At 39.1% G+C, this 20501-nt stretch overlaps 1 protein-coding gene across 2 annotated transcripts; it reads right to left on the reverse strand.

Moving 5' to 3' along the window:
- Nucleotides 1-276: 276 nt before the first annotated feature.
- CPSF3 (cleavage and polyadenylation specific factor 3) lies at nucleotides 277-20501 on the reverse strand. Of its 2 annotated transcripts, XM_042033044.1 has the most exons (18): nucleotides 20394-20501; nucleotides 19835-19898; nucleotides 19344-19441; nucleotides 18260-18388; nucleotides 17326-17503; nucleotides 15648-15737; nucleotides 14492-14642; nucleotides 12056-12231; nucleotides 11375-11533; nucleotides 10477-10623; nucleotides 9352-9504; nucleotides 6579-6687; nucleotides 5742-5840; nucleotides 4567-4661; nucleotides 3925-4012; nucleotides 3168-3237; nucleotides 2485-2581; nucleotides 277-476 (listed from the first exon to the last, which is right to left on the reverse strand). In XM_042033044.1, exons 1-18 carry the CDS (start codon nucleotides 20462-20464, stop codon nucleotides 375-377), a joined length of 2076 nt encoding a protein of 691 aa, XP_041888978.1. In that variant the 5' UTR covers nucleotides 20465-20501; the 3' UTR covers nucleotides 277-374. The 2 variants fall into 2 exon arrangements, with proteins under 2 accessions (XP_041888978.1, XP_041888979.1); XM_042033045.1 differs by lacking the exons at nucleotides 19344-19441; nucleotides 19835-19898; nucleotides 20394-20501 and having other exon boundaries at nucleotides 17326-17375; nucleotides 18260-18311.

The following is a 20501-nucleotide window of genomic DNA, read 5'->3' on the forward strand; positions in this document are numbered from 1 at the left end:
TCAACAGGAACAAAATTCTATATGCAAACTCAATACATCCAATTTATCCTCCCAACTGGTTCTAATATTTAAAAATACAAAAATCCATTTAACCTTTGTAATTCTGTATTAGGTTAATTTTTTTTCTTATTCCTTGTATGTGCATATAAGAGAACATATGCACACTTTGCCTGATTTAATTGCATCTATATGCACAAATACAGTTGTTATGAGGTTGCTGATCCATTATGTGAAGTAACTCAGCACTTTCACATTCACAGAATTGATATGTTTGACTTACTGAAGAAAAAATTTTTATTTACTCTTAAAAAATAGCCCAAACATATTAAACATTTAAAAGATTTTTTTTAGGCATCCTAGGTTATCTACAGAGGTCAGTATACTGGGCTGAGGGCATCATAAAGCCTCTGTGCAGCCAGTTCCACCATTTCACGAAGGGATTCGTCATCTTCGCTTCCTGGCTCACAGTCAACTGTCTGGGAACAAAAAGAGAAGGATGTTACAACAACTGGCACTTCATGCTCCCTTTCAGCACGAGAAGAATGCTCGAAAGGGGAAAGGAAAAAGTAGTCATGGAAATTATCGAGCAGCACTGTATGTTTTGCAGTGGTCTGCCAGCAGGTAGATGAATTCAGAGAAGACTTAAGCAAGTCCTGCTGAGGGACAAGAAGTTTAATTTCAAGTCTTATGTTCAGAACTACTATGTAAAATGCATTATGTTTTGTAGATTACATTTAATTCAAAATCAAATAAAATCACACAAGATTCAGTCCCTGGTGATTTCATTTTATCTGTGAATTCACTCACGCTGTATTAGGTTAATACTGCAAAACGCATGTATTCACCACAGAGGTACAGGCACCACACTGATCTTCCCCCACACATGATGACATTTACACAAAAATAATCCAAACAAATAGATTTTTTACTAAAACAAATCTTCCTAGAGAAAGATGCCCACCCCAAAAATGTAACTTGATCTACATTCACCCCTGACTGCTCTACCTCAAAAACAAAGGGCAGCATTTGAGTAGTAATAATGTTCTTGGGCCTGTGGCCTTTCTAGACTTCAAGACTATACCTCCTTTAATTCAGTATTAACTTGTAACTCTTCTGATCAAGTAACTCTTTCCAACCATAAAGGCTTGGGGGGAGGAAAAAGGCCCTTAAAACAGCAAACATGCATTTAATGTTATCTAGCAATGTTGCAAAAATTCTGTTAATTGTGACAGCACTATGTTAACATGGAAAATATAAACCCACATGTCCCACCAGTCAGATCTACACTAAACAGCTTTTTATTTTAAAGCCAATAATATGCACATAAAGAAGGCCAGAAGATCTTCATTGTAAAATCTGGTTCACAATGGCAGAAGCTTGCCATTGCCAACACAGTCTGTAAAGTAAGTACTGCAAAGATACACCCTGTTGTAACTGAGCTGCCATTGGGATTTCTGTCAGTACACAAATCTATTAACAATAATGACATATATAAAAATGAAATCAAACTTCTGATTAAGCAGTATGCATTGCCTACCAGTCTAGTTACTTTTTTCTTTATTTCAAGAGTTCCTTCACCAGTCCTGTATTTTTCTGTACAATGTACAAACTGAAATGTAGCAACTTTTATTAAAAAATTGAAAAGAGATGGCACAAGTTGTATGTTACCCACAGGGCTGTAACTCACTGTTCTCTGAAGGTAATTAACATTCACTTTTTTTGTTTCAATAGGTAACAAATTTTTGGCAGAGGCCAATCTTTTCTTCTGGGTTTGTGGAACACTTAAAACATTTGTTGTGACCCCTTAAGGAGAGCATGTGAGAGCTACTCCATAGAATGAATTTACATTGTATTATTACTATGAATAGAGGCAATACGCAATCTATGTTTAAGACATTATTAGTAATGACAGAAAGTCAACACATTAAAATGCTTAAGAACATGAAGGACATGGCTTTAACCATTCTTTAGAGTTTTACATTACTTGAATATCTAGGTGTGATGGCTTCTTAAAGCACCCTTCTAACATGCATGACATCCAATTCTGAACCGAGCTAGTAAATTAATGAAGTATTTCTTTTTGTGAGTATTTCAGGCGTTCAATTTAGCTCCAAAAGGATCAAGAGGACAAAAAAAATTATTAACAACATTCCTACCCTGTAACTGTTCAATTATTCAGACCAGAGCCATGCTTTAAAAGCATTTAAAAAATAAATTAACTCAGTGGATTAACCCAGTTTCTCTTCTACAATCTTTCATTATACGTTTTCTCATACAACTGAGCTGCAGAAAAATACTGTTTTTTTCTAAATGTACTGCATTTGTTGCATAAACATTGCTAGAAATTTTTAATTAATAACACTCTCTTTTGATACCAAGTACGTTTCCTTAGCAAGTGGGTACATGACACTGTAGGCAGCACTGTGCCAGACAGGAGACTGCTGAACACAGCACACACAGAAGCAAGTGCTTTGCTCTACATACCCGAGTGTCCAGGGAAATGTTGGCAGTCTTTCCATCCACTGTGATGCACAGGACAGAGTCATCTTTGGAACTCACACAGTCCTCTCCGAACATATCCCTAAAGCAAAGACCCGTGAGTGTAAGATGTGGCCAAACAGCACAATAAACTCAGGTTTTTCTCTGAACCCTGGGGTGCCTTTGTCAGGTGAGTATCACCTTTCAGCAACAATTATTTAACCCATTCAGATGTAATTAAAAATATCAATCTTTATTATGACAGTGGGTATCAATTAACAGTAAGTATTTTACCAAAATAATCTCATCATAGACAAAGGGAAGGATTCCTTTGATTTCAAAAGAGGCAAGATTTCTACATAAATAACAGACTACACATCAGAGTAAGTTTTAAAAGAGATGTGATCCAAAGTCGTTTTTATTAACAATTTGTAACATAATCTTTGGAGACAACTTAAAAATCTGCTTCTGGAAGAAATAACTGGGCCCTGTATTCAAAATTTTAATGGTGCTGAGAACTTTTTACTGTACCTCTTTCTTGACTTAATTCCTGGCCTTCACAGAAATTAGACTGAAGTAAATTTGCATGAAGTATTTTTACATATCTTTAAATTCTATTATACTAAGACTGTTCTATTTACACGATTAATAGTGCTCATTTTCCTTTAGAAAAAATAAATACAACTTACTGAAGCATGATCTCCATTCTTTTCCTATACACATCCATATCTATTTTTTTGGAAATCTTATTTACTGCAGCTGAAAAGAAAAAAAAAATTTACTTTCACAGACATTTACTGGTAGGGTAAAATGGCTAACTGATAGATTCTAGTCACAAACTGACTTTCCTGAAAAACAGTCCAAAAACTAAATAGAAGATGTATATTTAAACGATTTATTTTAAAATGTATTTAAAAAAAAAAAGATGAGAAAGTAAGGACTGTTATGGGAATTTATAAACTCAGGCGAAAGGATTTTTAACAAATGTGTTGAGTCAGGTATGGGACTAAATACCAAAGGAACACTGACTGCTACTATACAAAATTGTTAAAATATATAATAAAAAGACAAGAGGAGTAATCCAGTGAAAATAAACACCTATTTGTCCATACAGAATCATAGAATCATAAAATGGCCTGGGTTGGCCCATATAAAACTTAATCACTTTAGATTTTTTTGTGTAAGATTTAACTCATTTTAAATAAAGCCATGTTTCCCACAGTCTGTTATCAGCTGCCATGTAAGAGAAAGTTTCAACAAATGAACATGTCACAAATAATGAAGACCAAGTTGTAATTCTGTTTTTCAGTAGCAAATTTTACTCCCTAGTAAGTTCCATAAGGCAAGGAAATACAATAAGGGGATTGCAATCTATTAGAAGGCATTATTTCCCTCTAAGCTAAGGAAGAAATGCCTCAGTTAAATAAGCATACATTAAACTTATACCTTTCTGTATTTTGGGATTTGACTGAACTTCCAGTATCACTGTTGTCACAGTGTCTGCATACATATCATTAGCAGGATTTGCCACCCACTGGAAAACAAAACAAAACAAAATTCCTAAGTTGGATTGAGTGAATAATACAGCATAAAAACAATATAACATTAATTGCATTCTCCTTTTTGCTTTTCTCCGAATTCCAGCTTCAAATGACTGTCATACATTTCACATCAAATTATTAACTACTTTTAAGTGGGTGTACTCCAGTAACTTCCCATGAAAAATTCAAGCTTTTGAATGTTTCTGAGCACATTTACAAAATAACTAATTACCACAACTCTTTGGGGGAGGAAGGAACACCATTTGATGTTATTTCCAATTACTATCTGCCAAATAAAAAAAGGGCACCAAATCTGCCATTATATTCATGAGATGCAGCAAAAAGAAAACAACTGGCTGTGGATGAATCAAATAATACACATCCACACAGGACGACAGCTCAAGGGGAACTTTGTTCTAGCCTTTGCTCTACTTGTCATCCAACAGAAAACTCCTTAAAACATTGAATTCTGCATGGCATCTGTGTGGTATTGTTTTGCAGAAACTGGAGAACAAAGTTAAGTTTTATCTCCCTCACCAATGCCCACCTCAAGGACTACCATGCCTGGTTCCTGGATCACAGTAATATTTTTGAAAACCTTCAGGGCTGGTTTTTGTTGGATTTCTATTTCTTCTACATCACCTAAGAAGTGACAACAAACGGTTAGCAATAATGAAATTATACTGGAAGCACAACTAACTTTATTTGCATAAGAAAATAGGTGAGTTTAAGAATAAGAGGGGTTGTCTGTTACCAGAACTGCTCAGAGCAGCTTACAAAATGGAACCACATACTCTCTTCCCTCACCTGACAATATTATTTTCTTTCTTCTAGATTGTCTGGGGTTTTTTATTAGTTAATATTGACCCTTTTACTTGGTTTGAATTCTCATACTTGACTGGCCTAGTACACTGATGCTGCGTGAGTACACCAACAAAAAGAAAACAAATGAGAACTTTATTAATTCTGCTCCATTTGCAATAGTAACCAGCTCTTACCCCCTTAAAGGATAACCCATTGCTCACGTAAGCATAGAGCTTAAACCAAAGGCACTTGTGTGCCTGGTAGCACTTGGGTTATGACACCTGAACCTCAACTGAATATAGGTGTTCTCTTCACTAGTGACATGAATTAGATTCTGACACTAGAGAATAAAATAAGTCTGAGCTTTACATCTGGGAAGGGAACCTGCAAATGTGTGTACCTCTAATGAACTAGGACAGGAGCTGCCCCTAACTCTTGAGAAAGCCAGAGAGAGGCACAGAGGATCATCCCAGTCTCAGGTTTAAACGGATTCCCATTCAGGAAAAGCCAACTCTTGCCTCTTAGGGAGGCACAGAAGAGGCTGTCTGTCAAAAAGGAGGGGAGAGCTCTTGTTTTTATGAACTGGATGGCATTAGCCATTCCATTTGGGGCTAGAGATATAAGATCAATTAATAAAGTTTCCATCAGAGTGGCCAGAGCACTCGCTTTAGGGGCTGACAGAGACAGAAATCAGCCTATGCTCTGTATTGCTATATGCTCATCACTTTGTAATATGATTACAGTAGAATCCCCCCAAAAACCAGTGTAATACTCATGAACTGGATCTGGCAGAAGCTGCATAGTCTAATGAATGTTGTAAAATGGGAAGAAATCTCCAGTCAGAAGACCTCTGAAGACTGGAAGTTGTTTTAAAAGCTGACCAGTGTAAATCATGACCGTGTCCTCCCACATACGCACCGGTGAGTTTCTGTAGCTGGTAACAAAGCAGATTGAAAGGGCCCGTGTAGGGAATGGCCTGTGTCTGTGTCACTGTGCTCATTGCCAGGTCTGTGTAATCTGAAACCATTTTAAAAAGTACATGTTAAAAATTAGCTCTCTGAATTTACTAATCAATAAAATTGCCATTGTAGATAAATAATGGCATTGAAACATTTAAGACAAGAGGGCTGAAAAGGCCAATTTATAAGAGGAAGGTGGAGCACCTATTATAAGATAAATAATATATTTGTGGTTAGGAAACCAGCTTGTTGTATTATCCTGCCTATTAGAGACAAACAATGAACTAGGGCAGCAGAACTGCTTTCCCCCCAGCTCTTCTGACCTTAGATTTAATTCCTCTTCTATTCTGAAAATAGATCGATTCCTTGAGTAATAAAAATTAAAGGAGGACTACACAAATATTTTCTCTGTTCTGTAGCTTTTACACTAAAAACTAACGACATTTTAGAAAATGGTAGGACTATTGACTGAGGTGTTTTTTGGTTCTCACTGGAATGTTTTATGCATATTCTTGCAGAGGAAAAGGTTTTAAGTAACCTGAAGGGACATGGAGTTTTGCTTCTTTTCTGTTAGAGAAAGAAAAGATTTTAAATTTGAGTGAACAATGAATTAAATGCCTTTCTTCTCACTACAACAGTTCAGAACTTAGGGCAAAACTAAAACAAAATAAAACTAAGATGTTCACTAATTGCTTATGAAACACAAAACTGCAGGAAAATACCACAGAACTCTTAAGTGTTTTAATGACACAGTAAGTTTCAATTACCTACTGATCACATCACTGTCTATACTTACTGGAGAGGTCACAAGGAGAAAGGATGTGATAGTTAAAATTTCTTTTAACAAGGATTCCAGAAATTCTCTGTCCTTGCTCTGGTTTCTTATCTGCTAAAGATCCCATCACCTGGAGAGAAAAAACACAATATAGTGTGTTACAGCGGGGATTACTGTAACACGCATATATCAAAAAGGAGTCCCGTGGAAAGGAAATATATATGGACAGATTCGTGGTAGATGTTTCAGAGATGTTTTTTTCTCCAGCCGCATGGCCGGGGCTCTGCTCAGGAACTCTGCAGTCACGGGACCCGAGGGTCCTTGGCCACACCAGGGAACACAAACCAACCAATGGGAAATGAAGCTGACCAGGGGCAGGGGAACGCCGTGTCTCCCCCCCAGGGCCCCTCTCCGAGGGCTACATGGTAGGGGGAGGGACCCCAACATCTCACCCATTTTATTTTAATAAAAGGAGAATGAAAACAACTGGATAAACATAACAAGAACAGTTTCAAGACAAAACAAGCCACCCTCCTGAGTCTTTAAATGTCCAAACAGATTCTCCGGAACATCTCAGGGCTGACAGAAGGGAGACAGAACTCTCCGGGCATGTTTTGTGGGGAAACTGAGGCAGGAGAGGGTTTAATTTCTTCCCTCCCTCTTTTCATCCCCCCCTCGGCATCGGAGAGGAATTGTAGGGAAATGGAATTGTATAGGGAAGCCATGGGGTGAAAAACGGATTAGGAATAAACTGGGGATGGGGTAAACTTAGGAAGGGGTTCATATTGGGTATAGGGTAAAAGGGGGAAGTAGGCTGTGGGTAGGGAAATTGCTGGGATGGATATTGTTTATAATTTTGTGCATAACGGCTGCCTTTGACTGGAATACCCCCAGGCCCAGTAACATTCGCTGCTTGTAAACCCTTCTTGCACTATATCAAATTGTACAACTTTCCCATCTCCTACACTTTGCAGGTAATTTTTAGGGTTATTCCTTTTAATGGCAGTTCTATGGATGAATAGATCTCCCCCTGTATCATCTCGTGTTATAAATCCATAGTTTTTACATTGTACCATTTCACAGTTCCTGTGATTTTCGTTGCTATAACTCTTCCTATCACGTGCTTGCGTGTTCGTCGTGGCTGCCGGTCCCGCGTGGCCTCCGCCTCGCCGACTCTGACGTCTCGGCCGGGCCCCCGCATTGGGGCTGCTCCTCGCTCTCCGAGCGGCGCTGCTCCGGCGCGTGTCTGGGCGCTGCGCGGCCCCGCGTTGCCATCGCCGCTGGCTTCGCACCCTGTGAGCGGTTCCGCTCCGCTGGCTCCACGCTGCTTTGAGAGCGGCCCTGTTTCAGCTCGGCGCTGCGCTGCGCGGCTTCTCGTGTCGCTGTGGAAACCGCTGCTTCTCCCTCCGCAGGGCTCTCCGAGCCAGTCTCTCAGAGCAGCCTGCCACGCCGATGCCCGGTTCCTGGCTGCTCGTGGCCCACAGCACCCGCGGCGCCTGCGGCATCGCTCCCTCCCTCGCAGTCGCGTGGCTGGGGACCCCGAGACAGGGATGGGGTCCGCGATAAGGCGCGCGCTCCCGAGGGGGCCGGGCGCATCCAGCGCAGGCACCTCCGCTGGCACGGCTGCAGTCATGTGCTCCCGGGATGGCGGCCGCGCGGCCTCGGCCGCGGGATAAGTATGATCCTCTGCTTTAGGGGTAATGGGACCATACAAATGCTCCTCAAGAGCTTCCCTGATTATAAGGTATGCACAGAAAGCTTCTCTTTGATCCCTTACTTTATCCTAGATCTCGTCCCAGAAACATCCCTCACAAGATTCAGGAGGTTCGATATCAAAAAGTAAGTCTCCAGAAATATAGGAGAACCTTTTGAAAAGCCAGATGAAAAAATGTTCTAGATCTACCGGCTGCATTACTTTTTTGTTTTGTTGTTCAAGGATTCCTTTTACTTCTAGGTACATTTCTTTCTGTGGCTCAGAGAGCCCCATTTCCCATGATTCTTCCATAGTCCAGAGAGAATATCCAAACCAAGATGAGAAGAGAGAGGTCTAGAGTGGTTTTTTACTCATGAATCTTCCTCAGGGATCGGCGTCTTGCCCGCATTCCTCCACCAGTTTGTTACAGCGGGGATTACTGTAACACGCCTATATCAAACCAGGAGTCCAGTGGAAAAGAAGTATATATGGACAGATTTGTGGTAGATGTTTCAGAGATGTTTATTTCTCCAGCCGCATGGCCGGGGCTCTGCTCAGGAACTGCTCAATCACAGGACCCGAGGGTCCTTGCCCGCGCAGGGAACACAAACCAACCAATGGGGAACGAGGCTGAGCAGGGGCAGGGAAGCCCCGTGTCTCCCCCCCAGGGCCCCTCTCCCAGGGCTACATGGCAGGGGAGGAGACCCCAACAATAGTGCAACAAAGCAATCTGAAATATTCACAGCTTCAGGTAACTCTAGAGATGAAATATGGTTTTTGTCAGAAAAATCAGAGTATAAAATTAACTCTGAAAACAAAAGAAGGTCAGAGTAACCTAGAAACCTTCTGAGACATAACACAAGAAAAGTTTGGAAGAGTGAAAAATCCAAGAAAAAACCCAAAATAGCAAAAAAACAACCTCTAAATAAAAACCCCAAACCAAACCCTGAATACAACTAAACACAAAACAATCACATACTTTGAGACCCCAGAAAACATATAATTTGAAATCAATTAAACATAGAGCCTTGAAAGATCCCATGTAGTTTTTATACCAGAAGAAAATACTCTTCTGCATATAAGAAAACATTGATTTCATACCTTGGCAAGTTTTTCTCCTCTGAAGTTTAATGTCACAGCTTCAGTATTCCTAGGATTATGAACTTCTATATGGACTTCATCATTATCCTCATACTCCCGTATCAATGCTGCTTTCAATCTGGCCATTTCATTCTGCTCACCATGAACTAAAATCTGTAAAAAAGACAGTTTTCCTTTTAGCAGAAGTTATTTGTTCAACCAGACATGTTTAGTAAGCAAATTATCCAAGAAAACTGCCATATTCTATCTCATCTTTATAAAAATGCAATTCCATGAGGCCACAGTATATGAAACATGAGCTCAATTACAGTTCTGTGTGTCTTTGAATTCTCTGCATTATTTGAAGGCTGGGATTTCATAACCCTGAGTATTAGTTGAAAAATACATGCAGCCAAGCAGAGTGTGTTACAGAGACCCCATATAAGTTTTCACACACAAATACATTGTTGTATTATGAAAGGCAAGTTCAACACTAAAAGTCAGTTAGCTTTACATTTTTGTCTTTGTGTGTAGATATAAACATAATAAACATGCAATTCAAAGAGGATGCTTCACAGTTCACAATTTTCTTTGCCAAGTTAAATGCTCTTTTCTTCTGCTACGATTTTTTTCTTTCTTTTCTGTGCTTGCACACTGTTTCTCCACCAGTTTCAGATCCTAGTCCCCATTTTCACATTCTGGTCCTTCACACCTCCTGCTTCCCATGATTTGCTCATGTTTTTCCCTGCAAGTGCTGCCTTTGTCTTTTGCTGTCTGCAACACACCTTCAATCGATGTTTTCTTATTTATTTCTGGGCAAATTGCAGTGAATTATTCCAATACCAGCACCCCAAACTTAATGTCCTATACTGTATCTTACTTGCACAAAACACTGCTGAAACAGATTATGGACCACACCACTGTCTGGAAAGTCATCCCCAGGGATCCCACACACAGACACTCAAGAGCAAGTTCATTTTTACTTTGCTAAGGTAACATGACAAAAAACGATTAAAATCTCCACCTTTAATTATTCAAAGCACAGGGATGCTGGCTACTGCTAGACACCTGTCCCTGCCTTGAGTCAGGGCTATGAGCTGGTTTGATGAATCCCACTCTGGAGAAATGGGCAGCATGGATACTGACCACATGTGGAGGTTTCAGGGCCCGGATAAATTCACTAGTTTGTTGATAATCTGTGTGAGCAGAGAAAGAAATGTAATCCACAGACATCTTCAGTGGGAGTTTTTGCCCTGACATAGTTGTGATCTCTTCAGGTTCAGACATGATGTGCTAGAAAAAAAAGGCACCTTAATTAAAAGTAAAGCCTCCTATAGACACCATGTAACTAATGCTTTACATTTTAAAAACCAATGAAATAATAGTGGCAGCCATGTTAAGTGTGAAGCAGTGAAAAAAAAATCTCTTAAATAACCCAGAACACACACTCACACATGAAAAACGCATGCACAATACACATCATTTCATCTTGTGCCTCCTCAGCAGATCTGGGGGTTCATACTTCTTCTAGATAAATCTCTCTAATTTGCATCAAAATGGTAACAAGTGTGTGACTCCTATCTCTAAAGGCAAAGCTAGATGCTGTGGTTGCCCTTAGCCGCTGGAATTTGGAAGGATTTCGTTCCCTACAGATGGACAGTGGCACGAGGTGCACAAGGCAGTCTGATCTCTGACACATAAGTAGTGTTAGATTTAGTATCAAATTCTCTAGAATGAGGATTAGGGCTACCTTCTTGAAAAATTAAGCAGTGGAGAGGTCTAAAGCATCAATCATTCTTTCTCATGACAAGATAACTGCCCCTAGAAAAGATTATTCTATATAACATCACTGGAAATGGCCATATGCAAATTTTCTGTACTTTTCAGTAGTATTAGCCAAAAGCAATCAGTTTTGACTACATACCTACCTACCTGACAACAATCTCAGTAAATCAAATAAAGCCACTTGCTATTGACCAATTCTTTACAAACCTAACATGAATGCTACCTGTCATCAAGAGGTTGTAGTGCATGAGCAACTCACCTTAGCAAGAGTTCCTTCAACGCAGTACCCTGCAATAATGACTCCATTTCTCTTATCTGTGCACCAGCTCTCAAACAACTCCCTGGATAAGCCACTCTGCATCATACCTGGGGAAGCCATCACAACACTGGGGCCAATGTCATCAAAGTGATCCATACTCTGAAAAGACACACAGTGCGAGTATCAGTCACCACAACTTACTTCAACGAAGGACAGCCCAGCTGCACCCTTGAACAACGTACAAGAAGGGCCCTGTGTTCACAGATTGTACCCCATCCTCACAAAAGGTACCCTTTGCAGGAAGATTCCTCTTACTGATACCCACAAGGAGTAAACTGCAAGCACAGGGATCTATAGTGGAAGAAATGTTGGGGCCTAAGCTCCCCTCAAACTGCCCTCTAAGCACTGGGACAGCAGGTAACTCAGATATAAACCCGGACCTAATCAATCTAGTAGGTTATTGAGGATATTGACTGGCTCAGCTGATTCGAGCATGGCGCTAAAAACACCAACATCGTGGGTTTGATTCCTGGAGGGGCCACTCACCTAAGAGTTGGACTCCATGATCCTTGTGGGCTCCTTCCAACTCAGAATATTCTATCACAGTATTAAACATGCAAACTATTCAGCAAATATGGACTCTTCTGTCACGTTCACCTTTTGTGAGAATCTCAAGCTTACCTTCAGATTACTAATATGCTTGAAAACAAAAGGATTGTTGATGTTAATTTGCTTGCGGATTTTGTCATTCATGGCATTGACATATGTCTGATAAACTGCCATACACTTCTTTGCCAAAGAGGAGGCATAGTATATGGGGATATCATGGAGTTCAGGATGATTCTGCCAGTATTCATCTAAAACCCAAAACAAACAAACAAAATAATAAAAAAGAACAAAACAAAAAAAACCCCAGCCACCAAACAACAAAACACAAAATTCCATCCACAGCATTATTTATAAAGTATGTGCTTCTCAGAAACATTAGTAATTTTTATAGAACAGATTTACCAGTGGGCTTTTTCATTTTTGTTACAGAATATCACCATCACAGCCTCTTTGTTTTCATCTGCTTTTCTAAAACAGTCACCAGCTGAAACCGTATACAACCAGTACAAACAAACAAACAGGCAAACAAACATGACAAAGGTGAACTTCAGGTCCTTTTGGCAGGTCAAATTTCAATCAACCACCACCTTCAGCTACAAGGTATAAAGTATACATGATACTACACAGCAATAAGTCTACATTTATGACACTAGAAGTTTTACTACACCTCTACAATAAAGCTAAAATGTCCCTGTCAAATATTAATTATACATCTAAGAGCCAGGGACATCTGCACACAGATTCGTTCGTGAGAATTCACTATATGAACATCCCGTAAAACAAATCCATGGAATTCAAGGTGAGAAGGAATCACTCAATTATCAAGCCTGGCTTTCTGTATACCACCATCAGTTATATTTTACAAGCCCAACTGGAACAAAAACAAGGAAAGAGTCTCCATAAACCACAACTTAATTTATCAAGATGACAGTAGCCATGAGCTTTCCTAAACACAAAGAAGAGATTTGAATGCAGCTGTACAAACATAACTTACCCATTTTCCCATTTGGATACAGTTCTGCTAGTCTGAAAGATATTTATGTTGCACAACTGAGGCACAATCGTCCAAAAATAGAGGTACTCTTCTGGCTGTATTTGTGCATTTACAATGACATTACAACAGGCTTTTACCTACATTTCTGATTTGCAGGCAAAGCTTCTCATGACATTTCAGAGAGGTTCATTGCCATGACTACTTTAATAAGCTCAGGTTTAAGGTGGAAACAGCCAGTAGAAGATAACCAGTCACAGACTGAATTCATCGCCATAACTTTCTACACCATAACAGTGTTTTATTTTTGTCATACAGAAAGAAGAAAAATAAACACAGAAGTCTGCAGGCTCAACTGTGTAGGCATATGAGATGCAATTGCATTTTCTACCTAATTAAGCATCCAATTGCATGTCTCGCTTTGCTAGATATATTTTCAAGCTTATCTTCAGAAACTCATTGTAATATCTACACACAGCAAAGAGGCAAACAAATTACAACCTAATGGCTACACAAGGTTGAAAACGCTCAGTTTTTATGTTCTCTATAAATTAAAAAAAACCCTCTCAGTCAATGAGAAGTAGTAAATAATCCTACAATGTTGAATACTACCTCTTGCCTAGATCCAAATTTCTTGTTAACATTTGAATAGACTAGTAAGACATTTTGAAAACAAATTAGTTTCTAAGACTGAGCTAAACTGAAAAGTGAGAAAAATTTCAAGTAGTTTAGGGAATGCTTCATATTGAACACCCCTAAATATAAGCATTATAAGCTTGAGATAGTTATCTTCTGATCTTGCCAGCATGTGAATGAGCAGAAAGACTAGTGAAAAAATCACGTAACACAGTACAAATTAAATGTGCTAAAAGGAATCAAAGAGGCCTGGGAATAATTTACTTAAAAACTGTTTTATCTGAAGTACCTTGTAACAACTATCTATATATTTTATGCGAAGTAGCTTGGTATGTTCATGTGTAATTCTCACTCATTTTTGTTCAAAAGCCCCATTTTCTTTTCATTATTATTAGGACTTCAGAAGTGTTAGAAGTCTCCTTTATGGTCTTCTAAGCTTTTCCTATAAAGAGTTTTTCATACTCACACACATAGTTTGTGAATTAAAAGGCAAAAATAGTAGAACTTTAGAAGAAAATATAGCCCTTTTTTAGCAGTACAGTTTAAATAAAACAGTTGTTGTTGTAACTGGTTATTTTTCAATTTGTAATAATTGTTCCTAATTGCTGAAATCCTGATTCAAAAAGATTCAAAAGTCAAGCACTTATTACCACACCATCATCTCTTCCTTTCTAGGTCTCCCATCCTACCTCACAAAGTAGAACTGCGGGTTGGTTTACTGGATTTTTTGCATTTGAACAAACATGCATTATATATTAAATTATAGGTAATTAAGACGCTGTAAAATGGTTGAAGGAGTGGTTCAAGGAATTATAACATCTGAAAACATTCTAAATCACTTTATGTGCCTTTTCATTAAGAGGAGCTGGGAAGGTACATACCTAAGATTAGAAGCAGTTCTTGAGCTCGACCCAGGGCAAACACAGGGATGAGACCTCGGCCCCCTCTGTTGACGATGTCGTGAACGGTGTTGCAGAATCGCGCCTCCCGCTCCTCCCTCTTCTCGTGAATGTGAGTGCCATAAGTGGATTCCTACACATGGAGAGACAGAGTATTGAGAGGGCTGACACAGACAGTAATTCCTGATCTTCTCCTCTGAACCCATCAAAAAAAAGCAGATAAACATACTGGTGTTAACATGCTGGGGAGAGGAGGGAGAGAGGTCAAAGAGAGGGGAAAATCAAAACCACCCCCAAGTTCCCAAAACCACCCCACCAAGGAAAATAACCGAAACTTCCCCTCTCCCAAACCCCTCCAAGCAATTTAGACAGACAGATCCTGTTAGGACTAAAGAAGTTAGAGCTATTAATTTTGATGCTTCTTTTAAGAAATTTTAAGTTTAACACACTTATTTTCCTAACTGGAAATGCTGCCAGAGCTTTGATGATCATACTGACATGGCCCATTAGTGGTACATGTGCCATGGTTAAACCTCTGGCTTAAAATATAGAAATTATACAAAAGACAAGATTTTGATGAGACTTAAAATTAGATTACCGGTTACAGAGAACAGCTAGAAGGGACACAGTAAATGAAGTAATTTGAAAGATCCCAGTGTTTGTTTCCAGATAGAACTGTTGCATAAAATGTTTCCCGTGAGATGCTGTTTTCCAAACATGGATTCAGGATAAAATAATTCACTCAGAAAACAAAACAAAACAAAAATATGAAACAGCACTCAGGCCACCTTGACTGAGGACTAATTCTTAACATATCTGGAAGTAGGTTAGGATCTACTAAAAGAGACATCTGGTTAAATTGAGGTTGGTACAATCCAAGTCAAAATCTAATAAATCTCCCATCTCGGAAAGGTTTGTCTGGAGCCCTAAGGAGCTTCATCAGAAGAATTGTAACTGGAGTTTTCAATACAATGGGAAGCAATGTCAAGAGTTCTAAACACCCAAGTGTTTGGATATTTAACACAAATCACTACCACTGAATCTCCACTGTCTTTGTCATTCTGTTTTGGCTTTAATTAAGTCGTACCCCTATTCATAATTAATCACTAATAGAAAGAAATAATTTTGCAAAACTTACAATTATAAGAATATCAGGTTTAATATTGGGAATCTCAGCTGCCATCAGATGTCTGTCTTCCTGCCTTGAAAAATCACCTGTATATAACAGCTGTTGGAGACAAAGAGCAGCAGGTACTCTGGTTACAGGTTCTACCAGGTCAGCAGCCTATAAAAAGCTGTGCAAAGATGGTTTCAAGGAATTTTTGATAATAAGATCAGCTGTACTTTAAATGAGACTCTTCTGATGTGAACAGTGCTTACAATATTAGGTCAACAGTACTATAATACAAGTATTTAAAATCCAAAAGTAAAGGTTTTTCAAGCTGTACCATAATTCCAACAAAACTAGGTAAACAAGTATTAAGCTCTTATTTTTCATTTCAGATATCAAGGTGCCATTTTCAGCATTTTGCATACTTGCACTGATCACTAAGAAGTAAAAGTAGAACATAACATAAAATGCAGCAACTCCTAAGAGGAAGTAAATAGGAGATAAAACTGCATTCACATATCAGAATGCAAATATAATAAATAATCCAATAAAATTATTTATTAAAAATTCTTCTAGGATTTTCTGATACTAAAAAAAAGCCTGTAATCTAATTGATTTTCCAAATGGAACAGTCATGCTCCCCATTACACCAAGAAGTAATTTTTAATTGTTATTTATTTCTAATGGATTCTTAACTGCAGGGTGGAACTGATGGTTTCAAAACTGACATTTTTTTATTTACCAATAATTCCGTTGATGAAAATGTGAACAATCAATAACATACAGTCAGCGACAGCAGACACCTGGTCTGCCAGGTAACCTATTACCACACGGAGTTAAAGAAAATTATGGATATTAAAACCCAATCTATTTCAATCATGCATAGTAAGAGGGACATCTTCGTCATGCCTCAATCAGAAAAAAACCCAAAAAAGAAACACTAAGAGATCTAAATTTTATTGTGATCATTTTAAACTCAGTTCTATTTCTAGGCTTTTTTTAAACTTTGAACTTTTATAATTCTCAATCACTATAAAACATGAACAAACTCCAACTGGGCAGCAAGCCTCATAACCACCTTCTCTCTCCCCTCTTCAGGGCTGTGTGAAACTTTCCTTGGATGGTGATTATCCTGCTGAACCAAATTCATAAGATGAGTTTCAAGTATCTGGTTTTGGCACAGTGCTGCCTGTGATTATATGATGACTTATTTAATCCCCCTGTGCCTAAAATTAACAATGATCTTATTTCTTTAAGTACTTTAGAATACAAGTGTTACGAGAAAAATGTAACTCGCATTGACAAATGCCATTTAAGCACTTGAGACAGGCAGACACGTAAATGAGAATTACAGAAACAAACATCTGTACACAAATTTTACTAAAATGCAGCTTCCACACAACTGCCTCAGCTACCAGCTGCCTCTGATCAGACCAGCATGGGAAGCTACATGTTTAGTGGTTCCAAGTCTGAGTTGTGTCTCAGACTCCCATACAATCCAAACATCTTACTTGATCCAATATGTGTCACTTGCCAGTTTTAATCAATGAGCAAATACATGTCCTAGGCCAAGGCCACTCACTTTGATCTGAGTCCAAGTCTGTTGGACAGCTCCAGCCACAGTGGTGGAGCATAACAGACAATAATAATTAATGACTACATTAGTACTCAGGCTTGATGTCATCATATAATAAAGAGAAAATACCTTCACACCAGCTATTTCAATCATAAACATGGCTGCTCCCAGAACATGGCCTGCGTGGTAGCACCAGAATTTGATTCCTGCCACCTCTTTCACTTCATGGAAGTTGATGGTCTCAATCTTGTCCATGCTTTCTTCGAGGTCTGTTTCTGTGTACAGCATGTCATCTGCTGAGATGTTACTGGATAGAAGTGAAATGGCTTAATATCAGCTCATTTGAGCAGCTGGGAAAAACACTTCCTGGGTTTTCCCCAATGACAGTTAGATTTCCATTCAGTAACACCATGTCTCCTATGTTAGAAATCAAGTCCAGCTACTTAAATGTAGCTCATGCAAGGAGAGTTAAAGTATCTGTCTTTTGAAAGACAGAATAGTCTTCTCAGTTCAGAAGCTGCTCTGTGTTTCTCTAAAAGTACCAACAGATTCCCAGCCCTGAACAGAGATCTGCAACTTAGCTTGTAACAGTCCCCAAAAACCACATAGATCCATGCTTTCCCTACCAGCCCAGAATAAACAAATTAAAAGAGGACTGTTCATCAGGTTTCTGACCCAAGCTCAACACAGCTGAGCTGAGATATGCTCAGGACAATTGCAGTCACGTGGAAATGATGAGTCAAGGCATGAAACACAAGAAAACAAAATATAAAAGAGAGGAAAAAAACCCCAACATCTAAGTAACAGAGCACTCTTTGCATATTTAGTATTTAGTCTGTCTTTGTCCTGAAGAGTGAATTGTATCTTTAGGAGCTTAAAATTCACTACAAACTATCCATGAGGTAGTAAGATGATTCATTACTTCTAATCTGGTTATATGTAACATTGCTACTTGTGAAAACATCCAGGTTCATCCAGCTACTTTTGGTAGCTTCAACTTAAGTTTCCCATTGGCTATATAGGTGAAATAATTCAGGAAGAGACACCCCACAGGTTATCTTACCTGACTTTAACATAGTCTGAAAGAAGCCATCTGTAAATAGCTTTTGTGGCATGAGTCATAAATGTCCTTCCCTTAAAACTTGTTTTCTGTAAAAACCATGGCAAAGCCCCACAGTGATCTAAATGGAAACTTAAAATAAGACACACAAATCCAATTAATACATTCATATTACACAACACTAATATATAATATCCATAATTCACTACTTCACTGGACTAACACAGTGTCATGAAAACCCAGAAACAGAATTTTCAGCCTTCTTGTTAACTGTGCTGGTCTATGTTCTGCAGACTAGTGACTAGAAAGACAACCAAGAAAAGGTAAAACTAATACAGGAAAATTCTCCATTAATTGCCACGGTTTTACATGTATAGTATTAGAATTACCTTCTTTTCATAATTTCCATATAAATTTAAAGAGAGAACAGGAACCAGGGACACTAAACATCAAAGATACAAGAAAGCTAAAAACATGATACTAATTTTGCATGTTGCACACTACAGATTAAAACATGATCTCCTAAAATTAAATTATTTGTTCACAATTCTAGTTCAAACTATTTTAAGAAACTACTTTTGAAATACTGATAGAGCAAACACAGACCACAAAAACTTGGGATTTTATGGAGAGCTGTTTATTACTGAGTACATCATTTAGAAACGGCTCTCATCTCTCAACCACTAAGCAATACTTAAACCACATTCAAAGGTTGTGTAAGTCTCCAAGAACATTTTTAACTCAAAGCAAATAGAGCAAAAACCACAACCAATACTCTTCTGCAGTCTTTGTGTAGAAAACTCGAGCTGTCACAATGTGTGTTAAAGCAAGCCAGGTTATAAGAGTCAGAAATCACAGTGAGCTCAGAGGAGAGTTGTGCATCAAAAGTGAATGAACATCCTCAGTATTCAGTCCCTAATTCTAAATGGAGATCCTCCTTTTTTTAGGAGGAGAAAAAAACCCCAGGAAACTAGAATTTTTCCATACCACCTAAAAAACACCTATTTTCAGCCTCTCTTAATAACCTACAAGTGAACACAGCTCAGACCATGACCTTAAGTTATTTGTTCCTTTAGGTGCCACTTACTGACTAATGAGGAGGAGATCAATCTCAGCTGGATCTATCAAATCAATGTAAGGAAGAGCATCCATTCCTTCCAGCCCAGGATGGATTCCACAATCAAGCTGAAAAGTGAAAGAACATTAAAGCTTCTAACAGAACATATAAAAACCCCTCTTTCATTTTGGTCTATTAACTGGTAACTTTTAGCATCATGCAAAGTAAGGGGTTTTTTTTTCATTAAACATTACTTTTACTATTGGATTTCAAGTAGAATGATTTGGGTCGGAAGCACATGCATTTTATATGGGGATATGGTTTTGTTTCACAGCACAGCCTTGGTGATGCCTAATATCATATATGCTATACTGCCCCAGAAAGCTACAAAATGTGCCTTTTCTAGCACTGTGTCTGACTTCTGTGCAGAGGCTGCATTTAACCTCCAACATTTCAGATCACTTTGATGATCTGAAGTACCACACTGAGAGGGCATACAAATATATTCATGCAATAATTACCATTATTTTTCTTCCTTTAAACTCCAGAATGATGCATGACCTTCCTACTTCTTGGCCAGCACCTCTGCAAAAGGATAGCAAAGTCATGAGGATTGAAACAACCCACACACACTGCAAAGACGTAACTACCTCGGATGCCTTTACTGGGATTACTTTTCTGTGTAGAAATAACAACTGCACGGCCCTTTTAAGCTCAGATATCCAAAGTACCTGAACAGCTGTACTTATCTCAAAGGAAAAGAGGCCCTACGTAACACAGCAGAAATAAAAACAACCTGTTTGAGGAAATTATTTTGGCCTCTTTTGTTTTTTACTGAGCACTCGAGTCTCAAACTACTGACACGTATCATTAAAGTTCACCTAAGTAACAAATCGGGCCGAATAAGCCTGGAGTAGCATCTTCAGGCTGTCTCAAAAACAACGCTTGTGGCGCTACCAGAAGCACACTCAGACGGCAGTGGCATCTTTACCAGGGAAAGAAGCAGCTCCCCGCGGTGCTGCCCGGCCCCACCCCGACCCCCCGCGCCCCCCGGCCCGGCGCGGCTCCCCGGGCGCTCACAGGGGCCGGATGAGCAGCTGGTCGCTCTCCTCGGCCGGGATCAGCGCCTCGGCTTTGCGCTTGGCCGCCATCGCGCCGCGCTGCCGCCGCCTTCCGCTGCCCCGCCCG

The sequence above is a fragment of the Corvus kubaryi genome, unplaced genomic scaffold (assembly GCF_017639235.1).
Source record: "Corvus kubaryi isolate FWS band 111438036 unplaced genomic scaffold, C.kubaryi_AGA036_p1.0 37354, whole genome shotgun sequence".
In the NCBI taxonomy this organism is placed as follows: domain Eukaryota; kingdom Metazoa; phylum Chordata; class Aves; order Passeriformes; family Corvidae; genus Corvus; species Corvus kubaryi.